Source organism: Lontra canadensis, unplaced genomic scaffold (genome assembly GCF_010015895.1).
Source record: "Lontra canadensis isolate GAN:19392208 unplaced genomic scaffold, GSC_riverotter_1.0 scaffold32, whole genome shotgun sequence".
NCBI lineage: Eukaryota > Metazoa > Chordata > Mammalia > Carnivora > Mustelidae > Lontra > Lontra canadensis.
Genome location: NW_022631026.1, coordinates 19,756,853 through 19,782,291, shown reverse-complemented (window position 1 = coordinate 19,782,291; position 25,439 = coordinate 19,756,853). Strand labels below are relative to the sequence as shown.

Below are 25,439 nucleotides of genomic sequence, written 5' to 3'. Positions count from 1 at the left end.
TGTTCTATTGCTCTACTGACTGAGCCAGCCAGGTGCCCCTAGACTTACGGTTTAGAGGGAGATGGTACGTATCTTGAGTGCTATGGATAATGCTATGAGTTCCTAAAAGGATTTGTGAAAATATACCCATCTCAATTACTGTTATGGAGCTGTTTAATCAGTACCAGAAGGAGAACTATAAGCACATATCTAGATGGCCTCTCAAACTCCCAATAAGACTGTTTTGGGTTTTTTGGGGCACGTGGGTGGCTCAATCCTTAAGTGTCTGCCTTTGGCTTGGGTCATGATCCCACAGTCCTGGGACTGAGCCCCCCATCAGGCTCCCTGCTTGGTGGGAAGCCTGCTTCTCCCTCTCTCACTTCCCCTGCTTGTGTTCCCTCTCTCACTGTGTCTCTTTCTGACAAATAAATAAAATAAAATAAGACTTTTTTTTTTTTTGGTATTACAGCCCCCTTTGAAAAAAAGAATTTTTTTTTTTAAAGATTGTATTTATTTATTTGACAGAGAGAGAGATCACAAGTAGGCAGAGAGACAGGCTGAGAGGAGGAAGCAGGCTCCCTGCTGAGCAGAGAGCCCGATGCCCATGCAGGGCTGGATCTCAGGACCCTGAGACCATGACCTGAGCCCAAGACAGAGGCTTAACCCACTGAGCCACCCAGGCGCCCCCCCAGTTTTTTTATTTTTTAATTTTATTTATTTATTTTTTTAAAGTCTTTTTTTTTTTTCAATTTTATTTATTTATTTGACAGATCACAAGTAGGTGGAGAGACAGGCAGAGAGAGAGGAGGAGGCATGCTCCCCGCTGAGCAAAGAGCCTGATGTGGGGCTTGATCCCAGGACCCTGGGATCATGACCTGAGCCAAAGGCAGAGGCTTAATCCACTGAGCCACCCAGGCGCCCCAGCCCCCAGTTTTTTTAAAAATATATTTATTTCACAGAGAGACAGTACGAGTAGGCAGAGCAGTGTGCAGAGGGAGAGGGAGAAGCAGGCTCTCTGCGGAGCAGGGAGCCCAACGTGGGGCTCGATCCCAGGACAAGGGGATCATGCCCTGAGCTGAAGGCAGACGCTTAAAGACTGAGCCACGTAGGTGTCCCGAGATTGTTTTTTTTTTTTTAATATTTTATTTATTTATTTGAGAGAGAGAGACAGCAGGAGAAGGGGAGGGTCTAGCAGGCTACTTGCTAAGCAGGCAAGGACTTGATCCAGTACTCCAGGATCATAACCTGAGCTGAAGGCAGTTGCTTAACCAACTGAGCCACCCAGGAGCCCCTAATTTATTTATTTAAAGTAGGCTCCAGGGGCACCTGAGTGGCTCAGTCATTGGGCATCTCCCTTGGGATGGGGTCATGATCCCAGGGTATGGATTGGAGTCCCTCATCGGGCTCCCTGCTCAGCAGGAAGTCTGCTTCTCCCTCTCCCAATCTCCCTGCTTGTATTTCTGATCTCACAGTCTCAAATAAATAAATATTAAAAAAATAGAAATAAAAAGTAGACTCCATGACCAATGTAGGGCGAGAAGTCAGAGCCAAGATAAAGAGTCACACACTCTACCAACGGAGCTAGCCAGGAGCCCCTGAATCCTCTTTTCAAAAATGCACAATTACACACAAAATATTGTTCAGAGTTTTAGGGGGTCCATGAACTTCTGACACCGAACCATGGACTCCAAGTTAACGATTGCTCTCACCATTCTTTCCTTCCAAGAGGCAGCCTCTCAGTCCTATTTTAAAATATAGTAGAGGCTAGATTTACTCTGGTTTCTCTTCAGATCGCATACATCTTTCGCCTTTTACTAAACTAGACCGGAAACAATTTCTGGAAGCAGATGTATTTTGGAGAACAGGAGGTGTTAGTACACACATTCGTTTTACTTTGCAAAGTATAAAAACATGGATAACATGAAGGAAGATGCCACATTCGGGATTCTTCAGGAGGATGCTATGGACACTACAAATAATTATTTCCGACCACAGACCTAGATGAATCGTTAAGCAAATATTTATTCGTTTCCTGATATTTGTAGGCATTGTGCCAGTGACTGAGGTCACACAGACAAAAAAGACACCATTCGGGTCCTTGATGAGACTCTTCACTTGAAAAAGCCTGGATGTTACTTGTGGCCTTTAAAAAAAAGCGGGGGTGGGGGTGGGGAATCATCTAAGTTTGAGAGACATTGTTGGAGCTGGAAAAAGGGATCCGAGCTGGTGAACTGATTGTTTGTCCGCATCCTGGACAGATGAGCTTCGTATGTCACTCAAACTCATCTCTCATCTATCGAAAGGGGGTAGTAAGCAGACGAGAACTGTTGCAAATCGTCAAAAAGATAACCTTTGTAAAAATGAACATGGGCAAAGAAAAAAACACAAGTAGGAGGCTTATTGAAAATGACAGCCAGGAAGATCGTCCTTTGAGGTAAAAGTCCGGCTCTGCCAATGTTCTAAACCCACCGCGGCGTCCAGCACGCGGTCAGAATACACTCCCTAAGCCTTCCGGGATGGATCAAGTTCCGCTTCCGCAGGCAGATTTTCACTGTAGGCGTGAGCGCAGAAGGGCCGACGCACAGCAGCGTCGGACCTCCCTCCCGCGCATGCTCCAAAGGATAGGCGGCGAGCGGAAGGGCGGGGGAGTGAGGAGACGCCGCGGACCGCCGGCTCGTTAGCTCTGCAGGCCAGCGCGGGAGGCGGGGGCGCGCGCGCGCACGTTCGCGCGGCCGGCTGCGTACAGTAGTGACGGCCGCGCGGGAGCGGTCACGTGACCGTAGCGGCTGCCTGTACAGTAAGGACCCAATATGGCAGCGGCGGTAGCAGTGGCAACGGCAGCAGGAGGACCGGCCGCCCCATAGACCCTCCCCGCCCCCCCGCGCACCACCCCGCCGCTTCCTCTGCTTGGGTGCTCCTCCGGCCTGACTTCCCCTTTCTCCCACCTTTCCCGGCACCGCGGGAAAAGCATCGCAGGGCAGAGCAGGCAGGGAGGGCGGCCGGAGCCCGGACACGGGAGCCTCCCAGTCAGTTCAAGACCCGACATGAGGGAAAAGGGCCGTAGGAAGAAGGGCAGGACCTGGGCGGAGGCCGCCAAGACGGTAAGGGGGAGGGAGCGAAGGGGAAGCCCGGGAGAATTTTGTTTCCTCGCCGCCTGCCGGTCGCAGGGGAAGGGAGGTCATTGGCCCAGCGACCCGGCTGAAGGGGCACAAAACCGCGCGGAGAGGGCGGCGGTTAGTCTCGGGGTTGTGATCCCTGTGGGAATGGAGGCGCCCAGCGGAAGAGGGTCGCCGCGGGGCTGTGGCTTCTCCATGCGTCTGCAACGAGTCCCCTTGGTGTTTTGAAGCTGCCTTTCGGGGTCACGTCGCTCTCACCTCCACTCTGTGGTAGCTCCCGCCCCGGCATGGGGAAGTCTGTTGTGCTTGCACAGTAACCGGTTCTTCTCCCTTGTGCGGCTGAAGAGCCCCCATTGGATGCAGATAGGAGAAGGCTTGTGCGTGCACCCAGCCCCGGAAAGAAGAGAGGAGCGCTGGATCTTGGTAGAATTTACCCGCTATAGCAGACATGCCGCCTGACCCCGGGTCCCCTGCTCGTCTGGGCTCCCAGATCCAACGTGAGGTCACGAGGCTCTTGTTTTTGTTTGCTGTTGAAGCTGAAAGTGCAGGAGGTGTTTAGAAACGAAGTAACAGGTGGGACTTGTAGAATTTTTTTTTTTTTTTTTTTTTTTTTTCAGTTTCCGTAGAGACCTACTCTGAACGAGGCAGCAGTGCATGGTGGGACGTGTAGTTTACCCGGCCTTGACTTTTCCGTAGTTAAAGTGATGGTGGTGGGTTCACGAAGTTGTAATTAGTAGGTAAAGGCATCTATTTTTTTCCCCTAATTTTTCATAACGGGGTTTAGAGGTAGGATTTAAGTGATCAGTGAGACTTTTATTGTGTTGTATGTAAAAAATGAAAAGCGTGAATGTATGTAGAAATGAAACATTAGGCGATGCAGTAGAAAAGTAATAGGACATAAAACAGCAGCATGTTAGTGTTGAAAACTGAGAAAGTGTGGAGATATTATCTTTAATGGTGAATCATGTCAGTTTTACTTGTATAATATGGAGAACCTTCCTGAATGAACCGTTTTTATATGATGTACGGCCTGTTTTTTTAAATGAGGGTTTTTTTTTTTTCTGATTATGAAAGTAATAAATGTAAACTGTGGGAAAATTTGGAAAATTATAGGAACGTGTAAAGAAGAAAATAAGAAATCACTTATTTCACCCCTCAGCTATATCTGTTAATGTTTTGTTATATTACTATCCAGTCTTTTTAATTTATTTCCCCACATTTGGATCCTGCTGTTTATTCAAACTTGTGCATTTTTGTAAACCCTGTTCATTTGTTTTGTAAATTTGATGTGATAGGGGATTGATGAGTCTTAAGCTTGTATTTGTTTTAGTTGGAAATGTGAAAAGTTAGTGAATTAATAAAAGCACGTTTTATTTATTGAGTGTTTTCACTTAACAGTCTCTCTTCATAATTGTGACTGTGCTGATAGTTTCCTTCTGAAAGATAAACTCTAGAAATAATTTTTTTTGGAGGTGAGGAAATTGCTCCTTCATAGAAGACTGTTAAACCCTCTTCTACTTGATGAGTACCTCAAGACTTTTTCTTTTTATTAAAAAGATAGCAGATTTTAATTATAGGTAGGCCAACCACAACCCTAATTATGTGAATTAAGTCTCTAGAATCTTAAGAGTACTTTTGAATTATGATCTCTTTGGATAAAATAGTCTAATCATTAGGAGATGGTGACAAGTAGGAAAAATTTGCATTTGCTGATTAGATTTTCCTATAATTAACATATTTGTTCATTCATAATAAACATTTCATGCCTAGCTAGCTATGCGGAAAAATAGTATCTAAAAGATGGAAAGGCTCGTTTATTAAGTAGAGTACTGAGTGAGTTCTTGAAGGGATCAGTATATTAGGGGCTTGGTATTATTATTTGGTTCTGGCAAGTGTAAGGTCTCAATCTTAGTAAAAATAAATTTTAGAAAGAGAATGCTGACACTAAAACTTTGCTTTCCCTAGTAGCCAAAATATAAAAAATCACCCTACTCGTTTTGGTTTATCATCTGTAAAGAGAGGAATTAAACTAAACCCCTGTATTCAAAAGATTTCCATTTGTAGGAAGTCCTATTTAGAAGTAAATGTAGAGGGAATAAATATAAATATTAAATTAAAATTAAATATATAATTTAATTTATATAAATTTAAATATATAATTTTATTAAAATATAAATAAATATTAAAGTAAATCTTTAATATTTCAAAATAATGAGATCAGAAAATCAGTGATTTGGCAAACGGAAGTAACTTTGACCTAAATTAAGAAATGCTGCATATATTTATAAGATTAAGAGGACTAGGAGAAGTATATCTTAAGAAACTTATTTCATAAGCATTAAGGTCAAATGTTCTAGGAACAGTTTCAGCAAGGAAAGAATAAAGTTATTTATGAAAACAAGCAATATCTATTTCATTGTGTTCTTGGTACATGCATTGTAGAGCTGTCTTGTTTTGGGAGCACTGTTAAAATGGGGTTATATTTCTGACCAATAATATAGCAACAGATAAATACAATTAATTATATATGAATATATCCATGTATGGTGGAAGGTAGTGTGTGGATGTGTGAGAGCTACCTATTGATGTAAGGTTATTATGAACAGTCTGAAAAAACAAGATAATAAGATTCATAATTACTGTTAGATAGTAAAATTATGCCAAGAGGCTGATTAAATAAAGTGTGTAAACTGGTTCCAGTAACTAGGGACACCAGAGAGAGGGATAATAGAGTTGAGATTCCACAGAACTTGAATGTCATTCACCACATTGGACCATCTCCCGACTAATCTTGTATTTGCCCTATATAAATACACTAGTTATAAAAAGCATTACTCAGACATTCAGTTAACAGCCACACATGTTTTAAATTTGAAGGGTGAGTGATGGTGATGAAATGATTTGGATCTATAGTATAGAGTTTGGTACAGTTTGAATAGAAAAATTTGTAGTAAGCCAGAGATCTTGAGGACCATTACACAGAACTGTGTGCACACACAGTTATGCTCATTCTTTAAACAAAACAAAGCGAAACAAAAACCAAAACCCTTGTATCGTCTAAATATTTAATGATATCCCTGAGTAATTTAGCTGTTTTTATAAAGCAGAGCTTTTGAAATAGTACAATCCTGTTGATCCCATTTTCTCTTTTGACTTTTCCCTTGTTATGCACCACAACTAGGGAAGCATTGTCCTAAAAGGACAGGTTTATTGTGATTGTTAAGTGGAGGGGACAGAGTGACAGACCATAGAGTTACACACTTAGGAGTACCTTTGGATATCTGGGGAATAAGGTGATCAGAGTATGAGGAGTGAAGTATGGGTGTTAGAGGTGAGGAGCACAGCAATCTGTCTTGTAGATCTTTAGCATGTGGTTTTTCGATTTAAGAAAAGGTGGCTTTTTTTGGGGGGGGATGCTATCTATAGAGTTTCCTTAGTGATTAATATTATTTTGAGTGTACATAGATTTTTATTTTTGTCATTTACCTAGAGTTATTTAACTACGGGGAATAAGATGGAAGATAGAAAATTTCTGTTGGGGACACCTGGGTGGCTCAAACGGCTGCCCAGCATCCTGGGATCCAGTCCCGCATCTGATCAGTGGGGACCCTGTTTCTCCCTCTCCCACTCCTCCTGTTGTGCTCTCTCTCTCTCTCTGTCAATTAAATAAAAAAAATTTTTTTAATTAAAAAATTTCTGTCAGAGGAATAATCAGAGGTTAATTACTTTGTGTAGGAAGTACAGAAAATGACTGGAAATACAGTGGGGGCGCCTGGGTGGCTAAGTGGGTTAAAGCATCTGACTCATGATTTCACTCAGGTTATGATCTCAGGGTTTAGTGAGATCAAGCCGTGTGAGAGACTCCCACTAAGTCATGGAGCCTGCTTGATTCTCTCTCTCGCTTTCCCTCCGCCTCAGTTGTGCGCTCAAGTGGGCACGTGCTCTTTCTCTAAAAAGAACCAAATAATAATGATAAAAATATATAATAAGGGGCACCTGGGTGGCTCAGTGGGTTAAAGCCTCTGCCTTCGGCTCTGGTCATGATCTCAGGGTCCTGGGATCAAGCCCTGTCTCGGGCTCTCTGCTAAGCAGGGAGCCTGCTTCCTCCTCTCTCTCCCTGCCTGCCTCTCTGCCTACTTGTGATCTCTGTCTGTCAAATAAATAAATAAATAAATCTTTAAAAAAAAAAAAAAAATATATATATATATATAATGAATAGAAAGGTGTTTAGGAAAACATCTAAACAAAATATGCTTTAGAAAAAATAAAAGTCATAGAAATTTTCAGGACCCGTGATCTTTATTGTAATTTTTTCTTAAAAGTTATAAATACGAGGGAGCCTGGGTGGCTCAGTCCTTAAGTGTCTGCCTTCGGCGTGGGTCGGATCCAGCCCCACATGGGGCTCCCTGCTCAGTGGGAAGCCTGCTTCTCCCTCTCCCACTCTGCCTGCTTGTGTTCCCTCTCTCACTGTCTCTCTGTCAAATAAATAAAATCTTAAAAAAAGAAAAATTTCTGTGCATCTCCCAGAATTCTGTCAGGAGCTGAGAGAATAGCATCACATTTGCAGAATTCCTTGCTATTTCCTCCTCTACAGATTTTTTTTCTCTTAAAAGGCTGTGCGGTTTTGCTGTTTGTGAAAGGCATTGTGTTTTCACTATAAAAGCTGTGTGGGGGCGCCTGGGTGGTTCAGTCAGTGAAGCGTCTGTCTTCGGCTCAGGTTATGATCCCAGGGTCCTGGGATCAAGCCCTGTGTGAGGTTCCTTGCTCAGTGGGGAGTTTGCTTCTCCCTCTCCCTCTTCCCGCTGCTTGTGTGCTTGCTCACTCTTTTCACTCTCTCTAATGAAGAAATAAGTAAAATCTTAAAAACAAATTAAAGGTTATTGGATATACTAAACTTAAAATCCTAAATTTTTTTTTTTTAAGATTTTATTTATTTATTTGACAGACAGAGATCACAAGTAGGCAGAGAAGCAGGCAGAGAGAGAGGAGGAAGCAGGCTCCCTGCCAAGCAGAGAACCCGATGCGGGGCTCGATCCCAGAACCCTGGGATCATGACCTGAGCTGAAGGCAGAGGCTTTAACCCACTGAGCCACCCAGGCGCCCCTAAAATCCTAAATTTTAGAACTCTTTATTTTATTGTATTTTTTTAAAAAAAGATTTTATTTATCTATTTGATGGAAAGAGAGAGATCACAAGTAGGCAGAGAAGCAGGCAGAGAGATAGGGGGAAGCAGGCTCCCTGCTGAACCCAGAGCCCAATGTGGGAATTGATCCCAGGATCCTGAGATCATGACCTGAGCCTAAGACAGAGGCTTAAACCACTGAGCCACCGAAGTGCCCCTGTTTGTTTATTTATTTATTTATTTATTTATAAAAAAGATTTTATTTATTTATTTGACAGAGAGAGATCACAAGTAGGCAGAGAGGCAGGCAGAGAGAGAGAGGAGGAGGAAGCAGGCTTCCTGCTGAGCAGAGACCCCCAACTCAGGGCTCCATCCCAGGACCCTGGGATCATGACCTGAGCCGAAGGCAGAGGCTTAACCCACTGAGCCACCCAGGCGCCCCCCCTATTTTATTTTTTTAAAGATTTTATTTATTTTATTCTTTAAGATTTTATTTATTTATTTGACAGAAATCACAAGCAGGCAGAGAAGCAGGCAGAGAGAGAGAGAGAGAGGGAAGCAGGCTCCCTGCTGAGCAGAGAGCCTGATGCGGGGCTCCATCCCAGGACCCTGAGATCATGACCTGAGCTGAAGGCAGAGGCTTTAACCCACTGAGCCACTCAGGCGCCCCAAGATTTTATTTATTTACTTGACAGAGACAGTGAGAGAGGGAACACAGTGGGAGAGGGGGAAGCACACTTCCCCCCACCCCCAGCAGGAAGCCCCATGTGGGACTCGATTCCAGGAACCCGGGGTCATGACCTGAGCCAAAGGCAGACACTTAATGACTGAGCCACCCAGGCACCCCAGAACTCTTTAAATATGACTTAAAAACAGCAGTATTAATTGCTTGAGTTTCTATCGAAATTGTATAGGCTCATTCATCAAACAGAAGATTGTAAAGAGTTAATCTTTGCTGAGTCACTATAATTAAAATGGGATTGAGTAAAAGTCTGCATACTGAAATATTGAAAATAGAGTGACCATACTGTAATTAAGTATGGTTGAGAGTTCAAATATAGCTTTCTGGACTTTAACCCTGAATATGGCGATAGACATAAATATGTATACCTATTAATATTTTATGTACAGTTCCGAAACTTGTTTTTGGTTATGACTATCAATGGGTGCTTTTTTTTTTTTTAATTTCTTTATTTGACACAGAGAGAGCACAAGCAGGGGGAGTGGCAGGGAGAGGGAGAGGGAGAAGCAGGCTCCCTGCTGAGCAGAGAGCCCACTATGGGGCTTGATCCCAGGACCTGAACTTAAGGCAGCAGCTTGACTGACATCATGGGTTTTAATGGTATGATTTACATATCTGCCTCATTCTCTTTAATGTTTTCTTTTTTTTTTTAAGATTATTTATTTATTTATTGGACAGACAGAGATCACAAGTAGGCAGAGAGAGAGAGAGAGAGGGAAGCAGGCTCCCTGCTGAGCAGAGAGCCTGATGCGGGGCTCCATCCCAGGACCCTGAGATCATGACCTGAGCTGAAGGCAGAGGCTTTAACCCACTGAGCCACCCAGGCGCCCCTCTTTAATTTTTTTTTTTTTTAAGATTTTATTTATTTATTTGACAGAGATCACAAGTAGGCAGAGAGGCAGGCAGAGAGAGAGAAAGGGAAGCAGGCTCCCTGCTGAGCAGAGATCCCGATGCGGGACTCGATCCCAGGACCCTGAGATCATGACCTGAGCCGAAGGCAGCGGCCTAACCCACTGAGCCACCCAGGCGCCCCTCTTTAATGTTTTCTTAATATTCCATTGTTTTTAGATGTACCATCATTAAAAAATCAGTCCTTAGGCATCTGGGTGGCTCAGTCTTTAAGGCTCTGCCTTCAGCTCAGGTCATGATCCCAGCATCTTGGAATAGAGCCCCTCGAGCTCCACATTGGGCTCCCTGGTCAGCGGGAAGCCTGCTTTCCCTTTCCTAGTCCCCCTGCTTGTGTTCCCTCTCTTGTTGTGTCTCTGTCAAATTAATAAAATCTTAAAAAAAAAAAATCAGTCCTTGATTTTTTTTTTTTAAAGATTTTATTTATTTGACAGAGATCACAAGTAGGCAGAGAGGCAGGCAGAGAGAGAGGAAGGGACGCAGGCTCCCTGCTGAGCAGAGAGCCCGACGCGGGGCTTGATCCCAGGACCCTGGGATCATGACCTGAGCCGAAGGCAGAGGCTTTAACCCACTGAGCCACCCAGGCGTCCCAGTCCTTGATTTTTTTTTGACATATAGGCCATTTATAGGTTTTTTTCCTTTAATACTTCAGTGTCTACAAGTGGGCAGATATGTATGTATGCATGTACATTGTATGTGTGCATGTGCACGTGCATTTGTGTGAATGGAATAGTTAAAGAGTTTGTAAACTTTGAGTTTGTGCCAATTTATATTCCCCTCTAAAATTTTGAAGGTTACTGTTTTTTTCCTACTTTTCTCTTTTCCAAGGACTTTCTCAATCTTAACTCTTTGCCACTTTGATATACATTTCTTTTATTCAATAGAACTTAGTAGAAATGTTCTGTGTTCTCTATTGTGCGACACAGTAGCTGCCAGTCGTATGTGGCCTTGGAGAACTTGAAATGTGGCTAGTGTAAGGAACCGAATTCTGAATTTTTTTTTTTTTTAAGATTTATTTATTTGACAGAGCGGAGAAGGAACAGAAGGGGGGTCGGAGAGGGAGAAGCAGGCTTCCCGCTGAGCAGGGAGTCCGACTCAGGGGCGCAGGGCTCTATCCTAGGACCCTGGGATCATAATCTGAGCTGAAGGCAGATGCTTAATGATTGAGCCACCCAGGTGCCCTCTGAATTTTTTTTTTTTAAAGATTTTATGTATTTATTAGAGTGAGAGAGAGCATCCTCACACAAGTAGGCAGAGGGGCAGGCATAGGGAAAGGGAGAAGAAGTAGGTTTCCTGATAATCAGAGTCTGACGTGCAACTCTATCCCAGGACTCTGGGATCATGACCTGAGCCGAAGGCAGATGCTTAATGACTAAGCCACCCAGGCACCCCTGTAAATTTTAAAAAATGTTTAGTTTCAAAGGCATATCTTCCTTAAATAAAATATGTTTTACTCTGAACAAATAAGGGGAATTTAGTTTATATTTTAGTAAGACTGTGCTGATGGAAGACAGTCTTTGTTTTTTTTTTTTAAGTAGGCTCCATGCCCAGTGTGGGGCTTGAACTCATGACCCTCGGAAAAAGAATCAATCGCTGTGTAAGCTAGAGTAAGAAGAGTAGCTGTATAAGCTAAGCCACACAGATGCCCCTAAAGGCAAGAGGGGCCTAAAGGTTTACATGTTTCTTTTTTTTTTTTTTTTATAAAAGATTTTATTTATTTATTTATTTGACAGAGAGAGAGAGAGAGCACAAGTAGACAGAGAGGCAGGCAGAGAGAGGGGGAAGCAGGCTCACTGCCGAGCAGAGAACCCGATGCGGGGCTCGATCCCAGGACCCTGAGATCATGACCTGAGCCGAAGGCAGAGGCTTAACCCACTGAGCCACCCAGGTGCCCCGGTTTACATGTTTCTATCTGCAGAGTTTAACTCACTTTTTTGTGTGAGTGCTAAGTCTTTTTTTTTTTTTTTTCTCTCTTCACCTTTTTAAGTTGGAGATAAAAAAAGAAGATCCTGTCCAAACTTTCAGGAGAGCACCATTTGAATAAAGTTAGTCAACTTTAATAGTATTGTTTGTTACAAAAACTGGTCAAGGTTCTCTTGTTCTTGGAAAGAAAATTATTCCAAGGTACACCACGGTATCCAAAGACTCTTTTGAGTTATTTTTGGACGTGGGAAATTTTCTTTACTGTTTTCTTTTTCCTTGCTTTAAAAAAAAAAAAAATGTTATAGAGCACGAGCACGCATGCACATAGGTTGGGGGGAGCAGAAAGACAGAGAGAGGGAGAATCTTAAATGGACTTTCCATGGAGCCCAATGTGGGGCTTGATTCCATGACCCTAAGACTACCCTGAGATTACCATTTGAGCCAAAATCAAGAGTCGGGCTCTTAACCTACTGAGCTCCCCGGCACCCCTTGACATTGGGAAATTTCTGTGATAATTCTTACTTCTGACCTTGCTTAAGAAAGCTAAAATTGGGGGTGCCTGGGTGGCTCAGTGGGTTAAAGCCTCTGCCTTTGGCTCAGGTCATGATCCCAGGGTCCTGGGATCGAGCCCCGCATCGGGCTCTCTGCTCAGTGGAAAGCCTGCTTCCTCCTCTCTGCCTGCCCTCTGCCTACTTGTTTAAGAAAGCTAAAATTGGGGGCTCTTGGGTGGCTCAGTCGTTAAGCATCTACCTTTGGCTCAGGTCATTGTCCCTGGGTCCTGGGATTGAGCCCCACATCAGGCTCCCTGCTCAGAGGGGAGTCTGCTTCTTGCTCTCCCACTCCCCCTGCTTGTGTTTCCTCTCTCACTGTGTCTCTCTCTGTCAAATAAATAAAATCTTAAAAAAAAAAACTAACTAAAATTGGCTAATGGTAAATGCACATGTACTTAGTACTAGGCATCAGGGAACACTCATAAAATCTTATGGTGTCTTTTGAGTAATTTGATCCATCTTTTGGTAAAAATAATGTGGAAATAATGTTGAATGTTGTCAAATTTTCATTTGAAAATTCTTTGGCTGCTGACATTTAAAACTTGATACTTCCTTTAGAATGGACTGTCACTGGAGTTCACAGGTTGGGATGGCCCAAATCATCTTGAATCTTTAACCCACTGGTGTCTGAATTATTTAGTAGCTGGTTTAGCTATATTCAGTTTCAAGTAAAGTGCTTAATGGTGTTAGTGACATTTCTAAATAGTAATGTAAAAATTGTAATGTGTTCTGTTGATTTATAGAGATTAATTTCCTGTATGATTTGAGTGGTTCAGACAATTTTTTTTTTTTTAATTTATTTGACAGGCAGAGATCACAAGTAGGCAGAGAGGCAGGCAGAGAGAGAGAGGAGGAAGCAGGCTCTCTGCGGAGCAGAGAGCCCGATGTGGGGCTCGATCCCAGGACTCTGGGATCATGACCTGAGCCGAAAGCAGAGGCTTTAACCCCACTGAGCCACCCAGGTGCCCCTCAGACAAATTTTTAAAGAAGATCTTATTTATTTATTTTAGAGACAGAAGGGGAGGAGGGGCAGAGGGAGAGGGAGAAAATCTCAAACAGACCAAGTGTGGAGCCTGATGTAGGGCTTGATCCCAGGACCCTGATATCATGACCTGAGCCCAATCAATAGTCGGATGCTTAACCAACTGAGCCATCCAGGTGCCCCCAGACAAATTTTTATATTTAAATGGATTTTACCTGTGAAATACGTTAATGTATTATGAAAGGTTTTCTCTTCTGTATTGTGTGTATAATATAAAAAAGAGATGGATTACAAGGTAAAGTTAATAGGGAAACAGTTTTCAGATATATCATTAATCACTCAATAAAAACATGACAGGTAAAATAGGACTATATTTTTAATTAATTAATTAATTTATTTTTAAGATTTTATTTATTTGACAGAGAGATAGCAAGAGCAGGAACATAAGTACGGGGAGTGGGAGAGGGAGAAGCAGGCTTCCTGATGACCAGAGAGCCTGACTTGGGGCGCGATCTCAGGACTCTGGGATCATGATCCCAGCCAAAGGCAGATGCTCAACAACTGAGCCACTGAGGTGTCCCAAAATAGGACTATTTTTAAAAAAGATTTATTTGTTTTATTTTGGCGGGGAGGGACAGAGGGACAAAGGGAGAGAGAGAGTTGAACAGATTCTGTGCTGAGCGTGGAGCAGGATGTAGGGCTTAATCTCATGAACCTGAGGTCATGACCTCAGCCAAAATCAAGAGTCAGACTGAGTCACACAGGTGCCCCTGGACAGGTTATTTATTTTTATTAGTATTTTTATTTTATTATATTTAGATTTTATTTATTTATTTGTCAGAGAGAGAGAGCGGGCGTGCGCGCGGGAGGCAGGCAGAGTGGCAGGCAGAGGCAGAGAGAGAAGCAGGCTCCCCACAGAGCAAGGAGCTGGATTCGGGACTTGAGCACAGGACCCTGAGATCATGATCTGAGCCAAAGGCAGAGGCACAACCTACTGAGTGACCCAAGCGCCCCAACAAATACATTGTTTTAAAAGATTTTATTTATTTGACAGAGAGAGAGAGAGAGAGATCACAAGTAAGCAGAGAGACAGGTAGAGATAGAGAGGGGGAAGCAGGCTCCCCGCTGAGCAGAGAGCCTCATTCGGGGCTCGATCGCAGGACCTTGAGATCATGACCTGAGCCAGAGGCAGAGGCTTAACCCACTGAGCCACCCAGGTGCCCCCAAAATACATATTTTAAATTATGTTTTGTTTTACGTTTTTTGAATGGGAAAACTAAATATTGTGAAGTTATTTCTTAGAAAATAAGCACAGGTTTGAGACTTTTTTTTTTTTTTTTAAAGATTCTGTTTATTTATTTATTTGACAGATGAAGATCACAAGTAGGCAGAGAAGCAGGTAGAGAGGCGGAGAGCCCAACGCGAGGCTCAATCCCAGGACCTCGGGACCATGACCCGAGCCGAAGGCAGAGGCCTTAACCCACTGAGCAACCCAGGCGCCCCGGGTTCGAGACTATTTAAATGCAAAGCCATTTAACCTCACGGACCCCATTTGCCAATTGTTTCCCAAGGTGAATGTGGAATCAGAGAGTTAAACTAGCTCTGAACAACTCTGGGAACTCAATGAAAGATCCATCTCCTGCTTCAGGAGATTCTGCACAAAATCCTGCTTATGACTTAGATGTTGTGAACTGCATGAAGAGGGCCATGTGGCAAGGAATGACAGGCAGCCTCCTGGAGCTGTGTGACTCCTGGCCTAGAGTCAGCAAGGAAACAGAAAGAGACTTGAAACCTGCCAATAAGGAAGCTTGTTACGAGGTTTGGAAAAGAACCCAAAGCCTCAGATGAGTTCACAGTCCCAGCTGATAACTTTGATTTCAGCCTAGTGAGACCCTAAGTGCAAGACTCAGTTAATCCATGCTCAGAATCCTGACAACACAGAAACAGAGATAGCTGGCTGGCGCAGTCAAAAGAGTTTGCAAGTGTTGATCTGAGGGCCCTGGATTTGAGCCCCACACTGGGTGTAGAGATCACTAAAAAAATAAATAAGCTTAAAAAACTGAGATAATTTATTGTTTTAACCTAAGTTTCATAATTATTCATAAATCATGGCAAAATTTGTGTCACAGAGGTCGTATACTAGCAAACTGTAGTAATACTCAAATTTGGTCGGGGGGGATTATGCAGGCTTGGTCTCAGAATATTTAGCCTCGGTATTAACAGATGATGATTTTAAGGGCATTTTAAGCATAGGGAAGAGCTGAAAAGAGGGAGACTAAAAAAATGCAGGGCATGTTTGATGCCTGGCTAATTTATCTGTGAGTATTGTATAATGAGAATTAACGCCAGAACAGGTAGGTTGGGGCCAAAATGTGGAGAGTTGTAGAAGTTGGGCTGACAACAATTTTTATTCTAGGAGCCACAGAAGAGTTTTCAAATTTTTTTCTCATATCTATTCTACCTACACCTATCCCATTTACAGCTCTCCAACAGAAGCCTTTACTGAAGTTCTGCTGGTCTGAAGTTCTCACACAGACAGGAAGTTGTATAATGCTGTTGAGCACAACAAGATGTTGCTGCTCTTGAGATGAAAAAAGAAAGCAAAACTTCCCTAGTTGTTCTAGCTCATGTTGATTTTTCTTATTTCTGGAATGACAGTTCTTCCCATACCACTGACTTCTGTACCCCTGGTCTTCAGGTTTGGGCAGGTGTAGAATCAGGGCTGTGTGTTGCACAACTCTAAGAAGGAGCCATTCATACTGTATTTCAGTGAATATTGTTTCCTGAAGTCAGATACTGTGGTAGCTCTGGGATGCGTGATGTTCTTTGTGAAAACACCATTAAATATCTATTATTTCCCATTTTTTCATTAAAAATTAAAAAAAATTTTGTTTAAAAAGATTTTATTTATTTGACAGAGATTACAAGTAGGCAGAGAGGAGGAAGCAGGCTCCCTGCTGAGCAGAGAGCCCAATGCAGGGCTTGATCCCAGGACCCTGAGATCATGACTTGAGCCGAAGGCAGAGGCTCAACCCAGTGAGCCACCCTCGTGCCCCCATTTTTTCATTTATTACTGGATTTGGTTCATATCTATTTCTTAGGTTTGTTTTCTAGCTAACAAGAGGTAGCAAATGACACAGATTTTTTTTTAAAGATTTTATTTATTTATTTGAAAGAGAGAGAGAGATCACAAGTAGGCAGAGAGGCAGCTAGAGAGAGAAGGGGAAGCAGGCTCCCCGCTGAGCAGAGAGCCCGATGTGGGGCTCAATCCCAGGACCCTGAGATCATGACCTGAGTGGAAGGCAGAGGCTTTAACCCACTGAGCCACCCAGGCACCCCCAAATGACACAGATTTAATGAAAATGATTGTTTAACTTTCTGTGGACCTCCCACCAGGAATTTGTAGATTATTTCAAAGTGTTGTTTTTTTTTTTTTTTAGGTTTTATTTATTTATTTATTTGACAGTGAGAGAGAGAGCACAAGTAGGCAGAGCAGCAGGCAGAGGGAGAGGGCGAAGCAGGTTCTCAGTGGGCCAGGAGTGCAGCTCCATCTCAGTACCCTGGGATCATGACCTAAGCTGAAGGCAGACAACCGACTGAGCCACCCAGATACCCCTAATTCAAGGGGTTTTGAAAGTTCTCTATGAAGAACAGTTAAGTTTTATGCTTTAAAGCTAATCTTAAAAGTGGTGTGAGCATATTTGTGATTTGAATTGTCTATGCCTTGAAATACTTATTTGTAAATGGTTTTACTCTACTTTGTATCATTTTTAGATGTTTTCTTAGTCTGTATTAGACATTTTTGTAGTCTTTTTTCTGAGTAATGACCTAGATGAGGTTTGATATTTCAGAAATTTGCTTCACTTTATTGTTTGTGAGCCTTGGTTCAGAGTTAGGATTACTATATCATTTTTCACTCTTTTGAGATTTCTTTATTATCGAAGATTGGTTAACATACAGTATTGTATTAGTTTCAGTTGTACCATACAGCGATTCAGTAGCTATCTATTAATTTGAAAAAAGATTTTATTTATTTATTTGACAGAGACAGAGAGACAGCGAGAGAGGGAACACAAGCAGGGGGGAGAGGGAGAAGCAGGCTTCCTGCTAAGGAGGGAGCCTGATGTGGGGCCTGATCACAGAACCCTGGGATCATGACCTGAGCCGAAGGCAGAGGCTTAACAACTGAGCCACCCAGGCGCCCTGCGATTCAAAATTTACACATTTTGGGGGCGCCTGGGTGGCTCAGTGGGTTAAGCCGCTGCCTTCGGCTCGGGTCATGATCTCAGGGTCCTGGGATCGAGCCCCGCGTCCGGCTCTCTGCTCAGCAGGGAGCCTGCTTCCTCCTCTCTCTCTGCCTGCCTCTCTGCCTGCTTTGTGATCTCTCTCTGTCAAATAAATAAATAAAATCTTTAAAAAAAAATATTAAAAAAAAATTTACACATTTTGAAATGCATATAATTTGTCATACAAAGTTTTTACAGTATCATTGACTGTATCCTCTGTGCTTTACATTATATCCCTGTGTCTTATTTACTTTACAACTGGAAGATTTTACCTCATATTCCCTTCACATACTTGGTCTGCGCCCCCCCACCTTCCTTTTGGCAACCATCAGCTTGTTGTCTAAATCTGTGGGTTTGTTTCTGTTTGTTGGTTGGGAGATCATACAGTATTTGTTTAGCATAATAACGTTTTGGTCCATACATATTGAAATTTAAAATAAATGTATTTAGTTACAGTAAATGTAACAGGCTTCCTTCATTTTGCAAAAGTTTTATGAATTATTTAAATTATAGAAGTAATATTAATTTGGAAAAAATTACTGTTTTTTTTTTTAAGATTTTATTTATTTATTTGATAGAGATCACAAGTAGGCAGAGAGAGAGGAGGAAGCAGGCTCCCTTTGAGAGCCTAATATGGGGCTCAGTCCCACAACCCTGGGATCATGACCTGAGCCAAAGGCAGAGGCTTTAACCCACTGAGCTACTCAGGCGCCCCTCACTGACTCTATTGTTTGACACAATGTAAACGTTTTGGGATATTTCCTTCTAGTCCCCCTTTTTTTTTTTTTTTAAGATTTTATTTATTATTTATTTGACAGAGATCACAAGCAGGCAGAGAGAGAGGAAGGAAAGCAGGCTCCCTGCTGAGCAGACAGCCCGATGCAAGGTCTATCCCAGGACCTGGACCATGACCGGGGCAGAAGGCAGAGGCTTTAACCCACTGAGCCTTAACCCACTGAGCCACCCAGGCGCCCCTCCTTCTAGTCTTTGATATGTTTTCTTCTGCGTGGTTGTAATTAGTCTCTAAGTTTCTATTCTGGTTTTTCATGTTAAAAAATACTTCTATGTATCATTTTGTGGTGTTGCTAATAGTAACCCTTTTTTATGGCTGAAGAATATTCCATTATGTGGTTATGTCGTAAATGCTCAACAGTATTAAAATGAGAAACTTAAAATGGCCACTAATGCTGTAGTGACTATCTTTTTATTTTCTACATACGCACAGCCCTGGTACCTCACTCCATTATTTTCATTTAGAAGTTTATTTTAAAAATTCCCATGCATGGGGCGCCTGGGTGGCTCAGTGGGTTAAAGCCTCTGCCTTCCGCCCGGGTTGTGATCCCAGCATCCTGGGATCGAGCCCCGCATCGGGCTCTCTGCTCTGTGGGGAGCCTGCTTCCCTCTCTCTCTGCCTGCCTCTCTGCCTACTTGTGATCGCTCTGTCAAATAATAAAATCTTAAAAAAAAAAAAAATTCCCATGCAGTAAAAAATTAACCTTTTTGTTACACAGTTGTGTGAATTTAGCATATGTAACCACCACCACTATAGTCAGGTACAAGCCAGCAAACTCTTCTCTTGCTGTTCTGCTGTAATTACTCTCCACTTGCCCCTGACCCTTGGCTACCAATGATATGTTCTTCATCACTAGTTTTGTCTTTCTGAGAATGTTATATAAATGCTATCATTTAGCATATGACCATTTGAGACTGGTTTGTTTAATTCACTCTAATGCCTTTGAGGTTCATCTGTGTTGTTTTGTGTGTTAATAGTTCATTTCTTTTTATTGCTGAGTGGTATTTCATTGTGCTAATGTATAATGGTTTAGCCCATTCGCTGTTGAGGAATGGTTTGTGCTTTTGGCAAGTAAGAATGGAGTTGCAGTAAATATTTGTGGGCAGATTCTCCTTTGAACGTTAAGTTTTCATTTTTCCAGGGTAAATATCCAGAAGTGGGATTGCTGCATAATTGGTAAGTGTATGTCCAGCTTTGTAAGAAACTGGGAAGCTTTCAGAGTGGCTGCATTCTCACCAGCAGTCTGTTTGAAATGTAGTTGTTCTTCACCCTTGCCAGTGCTTGGTACTGTCAGCATTTTTTTTTTTTTTTAAAGATCTTATTTATTTATTTGACAGAGATAACAAGTAGGCAGAGAAGGCAGGCGGAGGGAGAGAGTCAGGCAGAGGGAGAGGGGGAAGCAAGCTCCCTGCTGAGCAGAGAGCCCGATGTGGGGCTCGATCCCAGGACCCTGAGATGATGACCTGAGCCAAAGGTAGCGGCTTAACCCACTGAGCCACCCAGGAGCCCCGTCAGCATTTTTTAATTTTAGCCTTTTTTTTTTAAAAGAGATTTTTTTAAAGATTTTATTTACTTATTTGACAGAAAGATCACAAGTAGGCAGAGAGGCAGGCAGAGAGAGAGAGAGAGAGAGAGAGGAGCAGGCTCCCCGCTGAGCAAAGATCCTGATGTGGGGCTCGGTTCCAGGACCCTGAGATGATGATCTGAGCCAAAGGCAGCGGCTTAACCCACTGAGCCACCCAGGAGCCCCTTTTAAGATATTTTATTTGAGAGAGAGAGAAAGAGAACATGAGCAGGAAGAGGGGAAACAGACCCCAGACCCCCCCACCTCCAGCAGGGAGCCTGATGCCACAAATGATCCCAGGACGCTGAGAGCCAAAGGCAGACAGACACTTAACCCACTGAGCCACCCTGGCACCCTGTTTCAGCCATCCTGATAAATGTGTAATGGTAAATCATAGTGATTTTTATTTCCCTATAGCTTAGGTTGTTGAGCATCCTTTTTTTTTTTAATTTTATTTTTTATTTAACAAAGAGAGACACAGCAAGAGAGGGTATACAGGCAGAGGGAGTGGGAGAGGGAGAAGCGGGCTTCCCGCCGAGCATGGAGCCAGATGCGGGGCTTGATCCCAGGACCCCAAGATCATGACTTGAGCTGAAGGCAGCCGATGAACGACGGAGCCATCCAGGCGCACCAGAGCGTCTTTTTTTTTCTTTTCTTTTTTTTTTCTAAACTGAACTAAGTATCTTTATTGGGGAAAGCCAGGATTACATGGACAACTTAAGAGTTGGCATTGGGACCCTTTTTCTTGCCAAAGATGGGCACAGTGTTGACAAAGCGCTGGTTGTGTTGCATCCTCCACTTGGCTCGGCCTGTCTTCTTCTTTTTCTCTTTTTTTTTTTTTTTTAAAGATTTTATTTATTTATTTGACAGACAGAGATCACAAGTAGACAGAGAGGCAGGCAGAGAGAGAGGGAAGCAGGCTCCCTGATGAGCAGAGAGCCCGATGCGGGACTCGATCCCAGGACCCTGAGATCATGACCTGAGCCGAAGGCAGCGGCCTAACCCACTGAGCCACCCAGGCGCCCTTCTTCTTTTTCTCTTGTTTGGCCACCTTGGGAGTCTGCCCTCTTACTTTCCCAGCACGGGCCAGGGAACCATGGACTTCACCTCCAGGCGTGCAACCAGTTACTTCCAGGGTGGTCAGAGCCTCTACTCCACACTGACCCAGGGTAGCCTCATGGTCTCAAGGCATGCCTGCCAGGAACAGTACTTGATCTTGTGGGAACAGTGCCTTCCTGCGAGGCTACATGAGTCTTGGTCTGGGCAACTGTCTCCTGCCCGGTCACCCTGAGGGTGTGTAGCTCCTGGGTGCAGACAAAGAGCTGCATGTTGGAGACAGAACTGCGGCCAGGGCAGCTGCTACCGTAAAAAGGGAGTCGTGAACGAGGAAGAAACAAGGGTGCTGTGTCCTCACTGCCTACTGTGCGCCATGTCACTCTCGAACATCTTTCCACGTGCTTATTTTCCAAATCTGTATCGTCTTTGGTGAAGTGTCTGTTTAAGTCTTCTGCCCACTGTTTAAGTGGGTTGTTTATTGTTCTGCTGATGGTACTTGAGAATTCTGTATGTATTCTGGGTACAAATCCTTTGCTGGATATGATTTGCAGATACATTTTTTTTTCTTCTAATTACAGGGGAAAGCATTCCATCTTCGATTGTTAAGTGTACTAGCTATAGGTTTTTTGTAAACACTTACTGTCAGGTTCAGGAAGCTCCCTTTTATCTTTAGTTTACTAAGAGTTTTTGTTATGACTGGATGTTGAATTTTGTCTGATGCTTTTTCTGACTCAGTTGCCAAAATCATTTGCTTTAAAGTTTTAGACTGTTATGGTGGATGACATTGATTTTCAAATTTTGAATTGGCTTTGCAATCCTTGGGGAAAAAATAATTCACCTGGTGGTCGTGGTGTATTATGCTTTTTATATATAACTTATATATAGCTGGATTTGCTAATATTTCTTTGAGGACATTTACAGTTCTGTTCATGAGGGATATTAATCTGTAGTTTTCTTCTATCATCTGCGTCTGGGTTTTGATATCGGGATAATCCTGGTCTCATAAAAATCAGTTGAGAAGTCGTCCTCCCCTATTCTTTTATCATCATTCCTGGATCAGTATTTGTGGATTCACCTATTGCTAAAATTTACTCTTTTGTTGTTTTTTCTTCTTCTTCTTCTTCTTCTTCTTCTTCTTCTTCTTCTTCTTCTTCTTCTTCTTTTTTAAAATTTATTTATTTGACAGAGAGATAAGTAGGCAGAGAGGCAGGCAGAGAGAGAGAGAGGAGGAAGCAGGCTCCCTGCCGAGCAGAAAGAGCCCCATGTGGGAGCAACCCCAGGACCCTGGGATCATGATCTGAGCCAAAGGCAGAGGCTTTAACCCACTGAGCCACCCAGGTGCCCCTATTTTTATTATTTTAAAAAAGATTTTATTTTATTTGTTTGAGAGAGAGAGTGAGAGCACTGAAATGGGGAGCAGGAGAGGGAGAAGTGGGAGATCAAGAGGAAGAAGCAGGCTCCCAGCTGAGCAGGGAGCCTGATGCAGAGCTCGATCCCAGAACCCTGGGATAATGATCTGAACCAAAGTCAAACACTTAACTGACTGAGCCACCCAGGTGCCCCTTATTTTTTATTTTTAGGAAATGTGAGCAGCCTGGTAGGGAGGGAGACGGAGGGAGAGGGAGAGCGAGTCTTAAGTAGGCTCTGATGTAGGGCTTGATTTCACGACCCTAAGATCATGACCTGAGCTGTAGTCAAAAGTCAGAAGCTTAACAGACTAAGCCACCCAGACACCCCCTAAAGTTTACACCTAACACTGGAAACAGTAATCATGACATTTTTGTGGTCATCCATGGATGTGGACGGTGTGGCAAAAAATTTGACTCACCTGATGTGGGTATTCCCACCTGAGGTCTCTGCTTTGCTTTCTTGTTTCACCTCTCATAGTGAAAATGTGTCCTTTTTGTGGCCTATGTAGTGCCTTGGCTTTTGCATTTTTGTTGGCGCTCTCACTGTTTAAAATGGCCCCCAAATGTAGTGCTGAAGTACTATCTGGTATTTATTTATTTATTTATTTTTAAAAAGATTTTATTTATTTATTTGACAGAGAGATCACAAGTAGTTGGAGAGGCAGGCAGAGAGAGAGAGAGAGAGAGAGGGAAGCAGGCTCCCTGCTGAGCAGAGAGCCCGATGCGGGACTCGATCCCAGGACCCTGAGATCATGACCTGAGCCGAAGGCAGCAGCTTAACCCACTGAGCCACTCAGGCGCCCTTATTTAATTTTTTTAAAAGGTTTTATTTATTTATTTGACACCGAGAGAGAGATTACAAGTAGGCAGAGAGGCAGGCTCCCCTCCGAGCAGAGAGCCGGATGCAGGGATTGATCCCAGCACCCTGAGACATTGAACTGAGCCAAAGGCAGAGGCTTAATCCACTGAGCCACCCAGGCACCCCACTATCTAGTATTCTTAAGTTGAAGAAAGCTGTTTAAAAAAAAAAAAAAAACAAAAAGCTGTGATGTTCCTAATGGAGAAAATTGCCTGTGTTAGATAAGCTTTATTTAGGCATGAGTTTTACAGTGCTGTTGTTGGCCATGAGTTCATTGTTAATGCATTATTAACATGTACTAAATATCTTCAAATAGAAGCACATAAAATCAAAGTTGTACTGATTGTTGACAAAAATGTGAGCAGTCTTTCAGGAACCTAACTCTTTCCTCCAGGAGCAGTGGCTCAGTATTTGCTAAAGAGTGTTTACAGTGACTTTATGGAACATAACTGTTGTGAATAGTGAGAATCGATAGTTTGTAGAACTGGTGTTATTCCTTCTGTAAATACTTGCTAGCCCTCACCAGTGAAAATTTCTGGGTCTGGAGACTTCTTTACAGAAGCTTTGTAACTGTGAATTCAATTTCTCATATAGTTATAGGACTATTAAGATTATCTCTGTCCTCTTGAGTAGGTTTTAGGGGTTTGACCAATTACCCCATTCATTTAAGTTGAATGTCTGTAGAGTCTTTTTTGTAGTATTCCTTTACTGCTTGTGGAGTCTGTAGTGATGCCCCTCTGTATTCCCGATACTGGTAATTTGTGTCTTGTCTTTTTTCCTTTTTCCTTTTATTAGAGGTTTATGAGTTTTATAGATCTATTGAAAGAACAGCTTTTGTTTTTTCTTTATTTTTCTGTTTTCAGCCTCATTGAAATTTTTACCTGTTATTTTTGTTATTATTAGCAGTCATTTTCCATTCTCCTCTCAGCCTCTGGTAATGACTAATCTACTTTCTATATCTGAGTATTTGCCTCTATTAGATTCTTCTGAATGAAATGTTACAATAAATATGTTCCCTTTTGTGTCTGACTTCTTTCATGGAAGATAATGTTTTCAAAGTTCATCTGTATTGTTGCATGTGTCCTTTTTATGGCTGAATAATATTTCATCATATGGATATACTCCCTTTTATCTGTTCATTAGTTGATGGCCATTTGGGTTGTTGCCACTATTTGGCTATGGTGAATAATGCTGCTGTGAACATTTCATGTACAACTTTTTGTACCAGCAGTGCTAACTGTGTTCCAGCCCACATTTCCCTGCTGCGTGTGGTTGCTGGAGACAACACTCCTGTGCTGCAGAGTGTGCTAGACAATGCCAGCAGAAGAGAGGACTTTGTGCAGAGGGAGCAAAATTGGAAAAATAACCAAAACACTTCTTTTTAGTTTTTTCTTTTTGGTTTTTAAATTCTTTTTGTTACATATCTAGGAGTGGAATTGCTAGGTTGTTAGCTCTATGTTTAACTTTTGGGGAGTCTCCAAACTGTTTGCCAAACTGTTTGCCGTCTATTTGTTTACATTGTTACCAGCAGTATTTGAGGATTCTAATATCTTCACATCCTTGCCAGCCCTTGTAGTTTTCCTCTTTTTTTTTCTTTTAATAATTATAGCCATTCTAGTGGATGTGAACTGGTATCTCATTGTGGTTTCGATTTGTATTTTTCTAATGAATAAATGATATTATTCGTGTGTGTGTGTGTGTGTGTGTGTGTTTAAGATTTCATTTATTTATTTGACAGAGATCACAAGTAGGCCGAGAGGCAGGCAGAGAGAGAGAGAGAGGAGGAAGCAGGCTCCCAGCTGACCAGAGAGCCCGATGGGGGGCTCGATCCCAGGACGCGGGGATCATGACCTGAGCCGAAGACAGAGGCTTTAACCCACTGAGCCACCCACACGCCTCTCATGTGCTTTTTTTGAAAGGTGCTTTTTACAGCATCCTTTCATCTGTTTACTGACCACTGTCTATCTTCTTTGGAGAAATGTCTGTGCATATCCTTTGCCAATTTTTTTTCCTTTGCCCATTTTTTAATTGGGATATTTGTCATCTGTTGGTTCATAAGAACACTTAAGTATTTGTATTGTGTTTGTATTTGTATTGTATTGCATAGAAGTCTCTCTCTTTTTTTTTTTTAAGATTTTATTTATTTATTTA

At 42.6% G+C, this 25,439-nt stretch overlaps 1 protein-coding gene and 1 pseudogene across 3 annotated transcripts in view; one reads left to right on the top strand and one right to left on the bottom strand.

Moving 5' to 3' along the window:
* Nucleotides 1–2,629: 2,629 nt before the first annotated feature.
* Nucleotides 2,630–25,439, top strand: part of ASXL2 (ASXL transcriptional regulator 2) — a 143,767-nt gene continuing 120,957 nt past the window's right edge. For 2 of the 3 annotated variants that reach the window (XM_032866984.1, XM_032866981.1), the window contains exon 1: nucleotides 2,630–3,080. In XM_032866984.1, coding sequence (XP_032722875.1) covers nucleotides 3,024–3,080 — 57 coding nt within the window. In that variant the 5' untranslated portion in view covers nucleotides 2,630–3,023. The remainder of the gene's footprint in view (nucleotides 3,081–25,439) is intronic. The other variant, XM_032866983.1, reaches the window with a different exon arrangement.
* On the bottom strand, nucleotides 20,622–21,292 carry LOC116873241 (annotated as a pseudogene).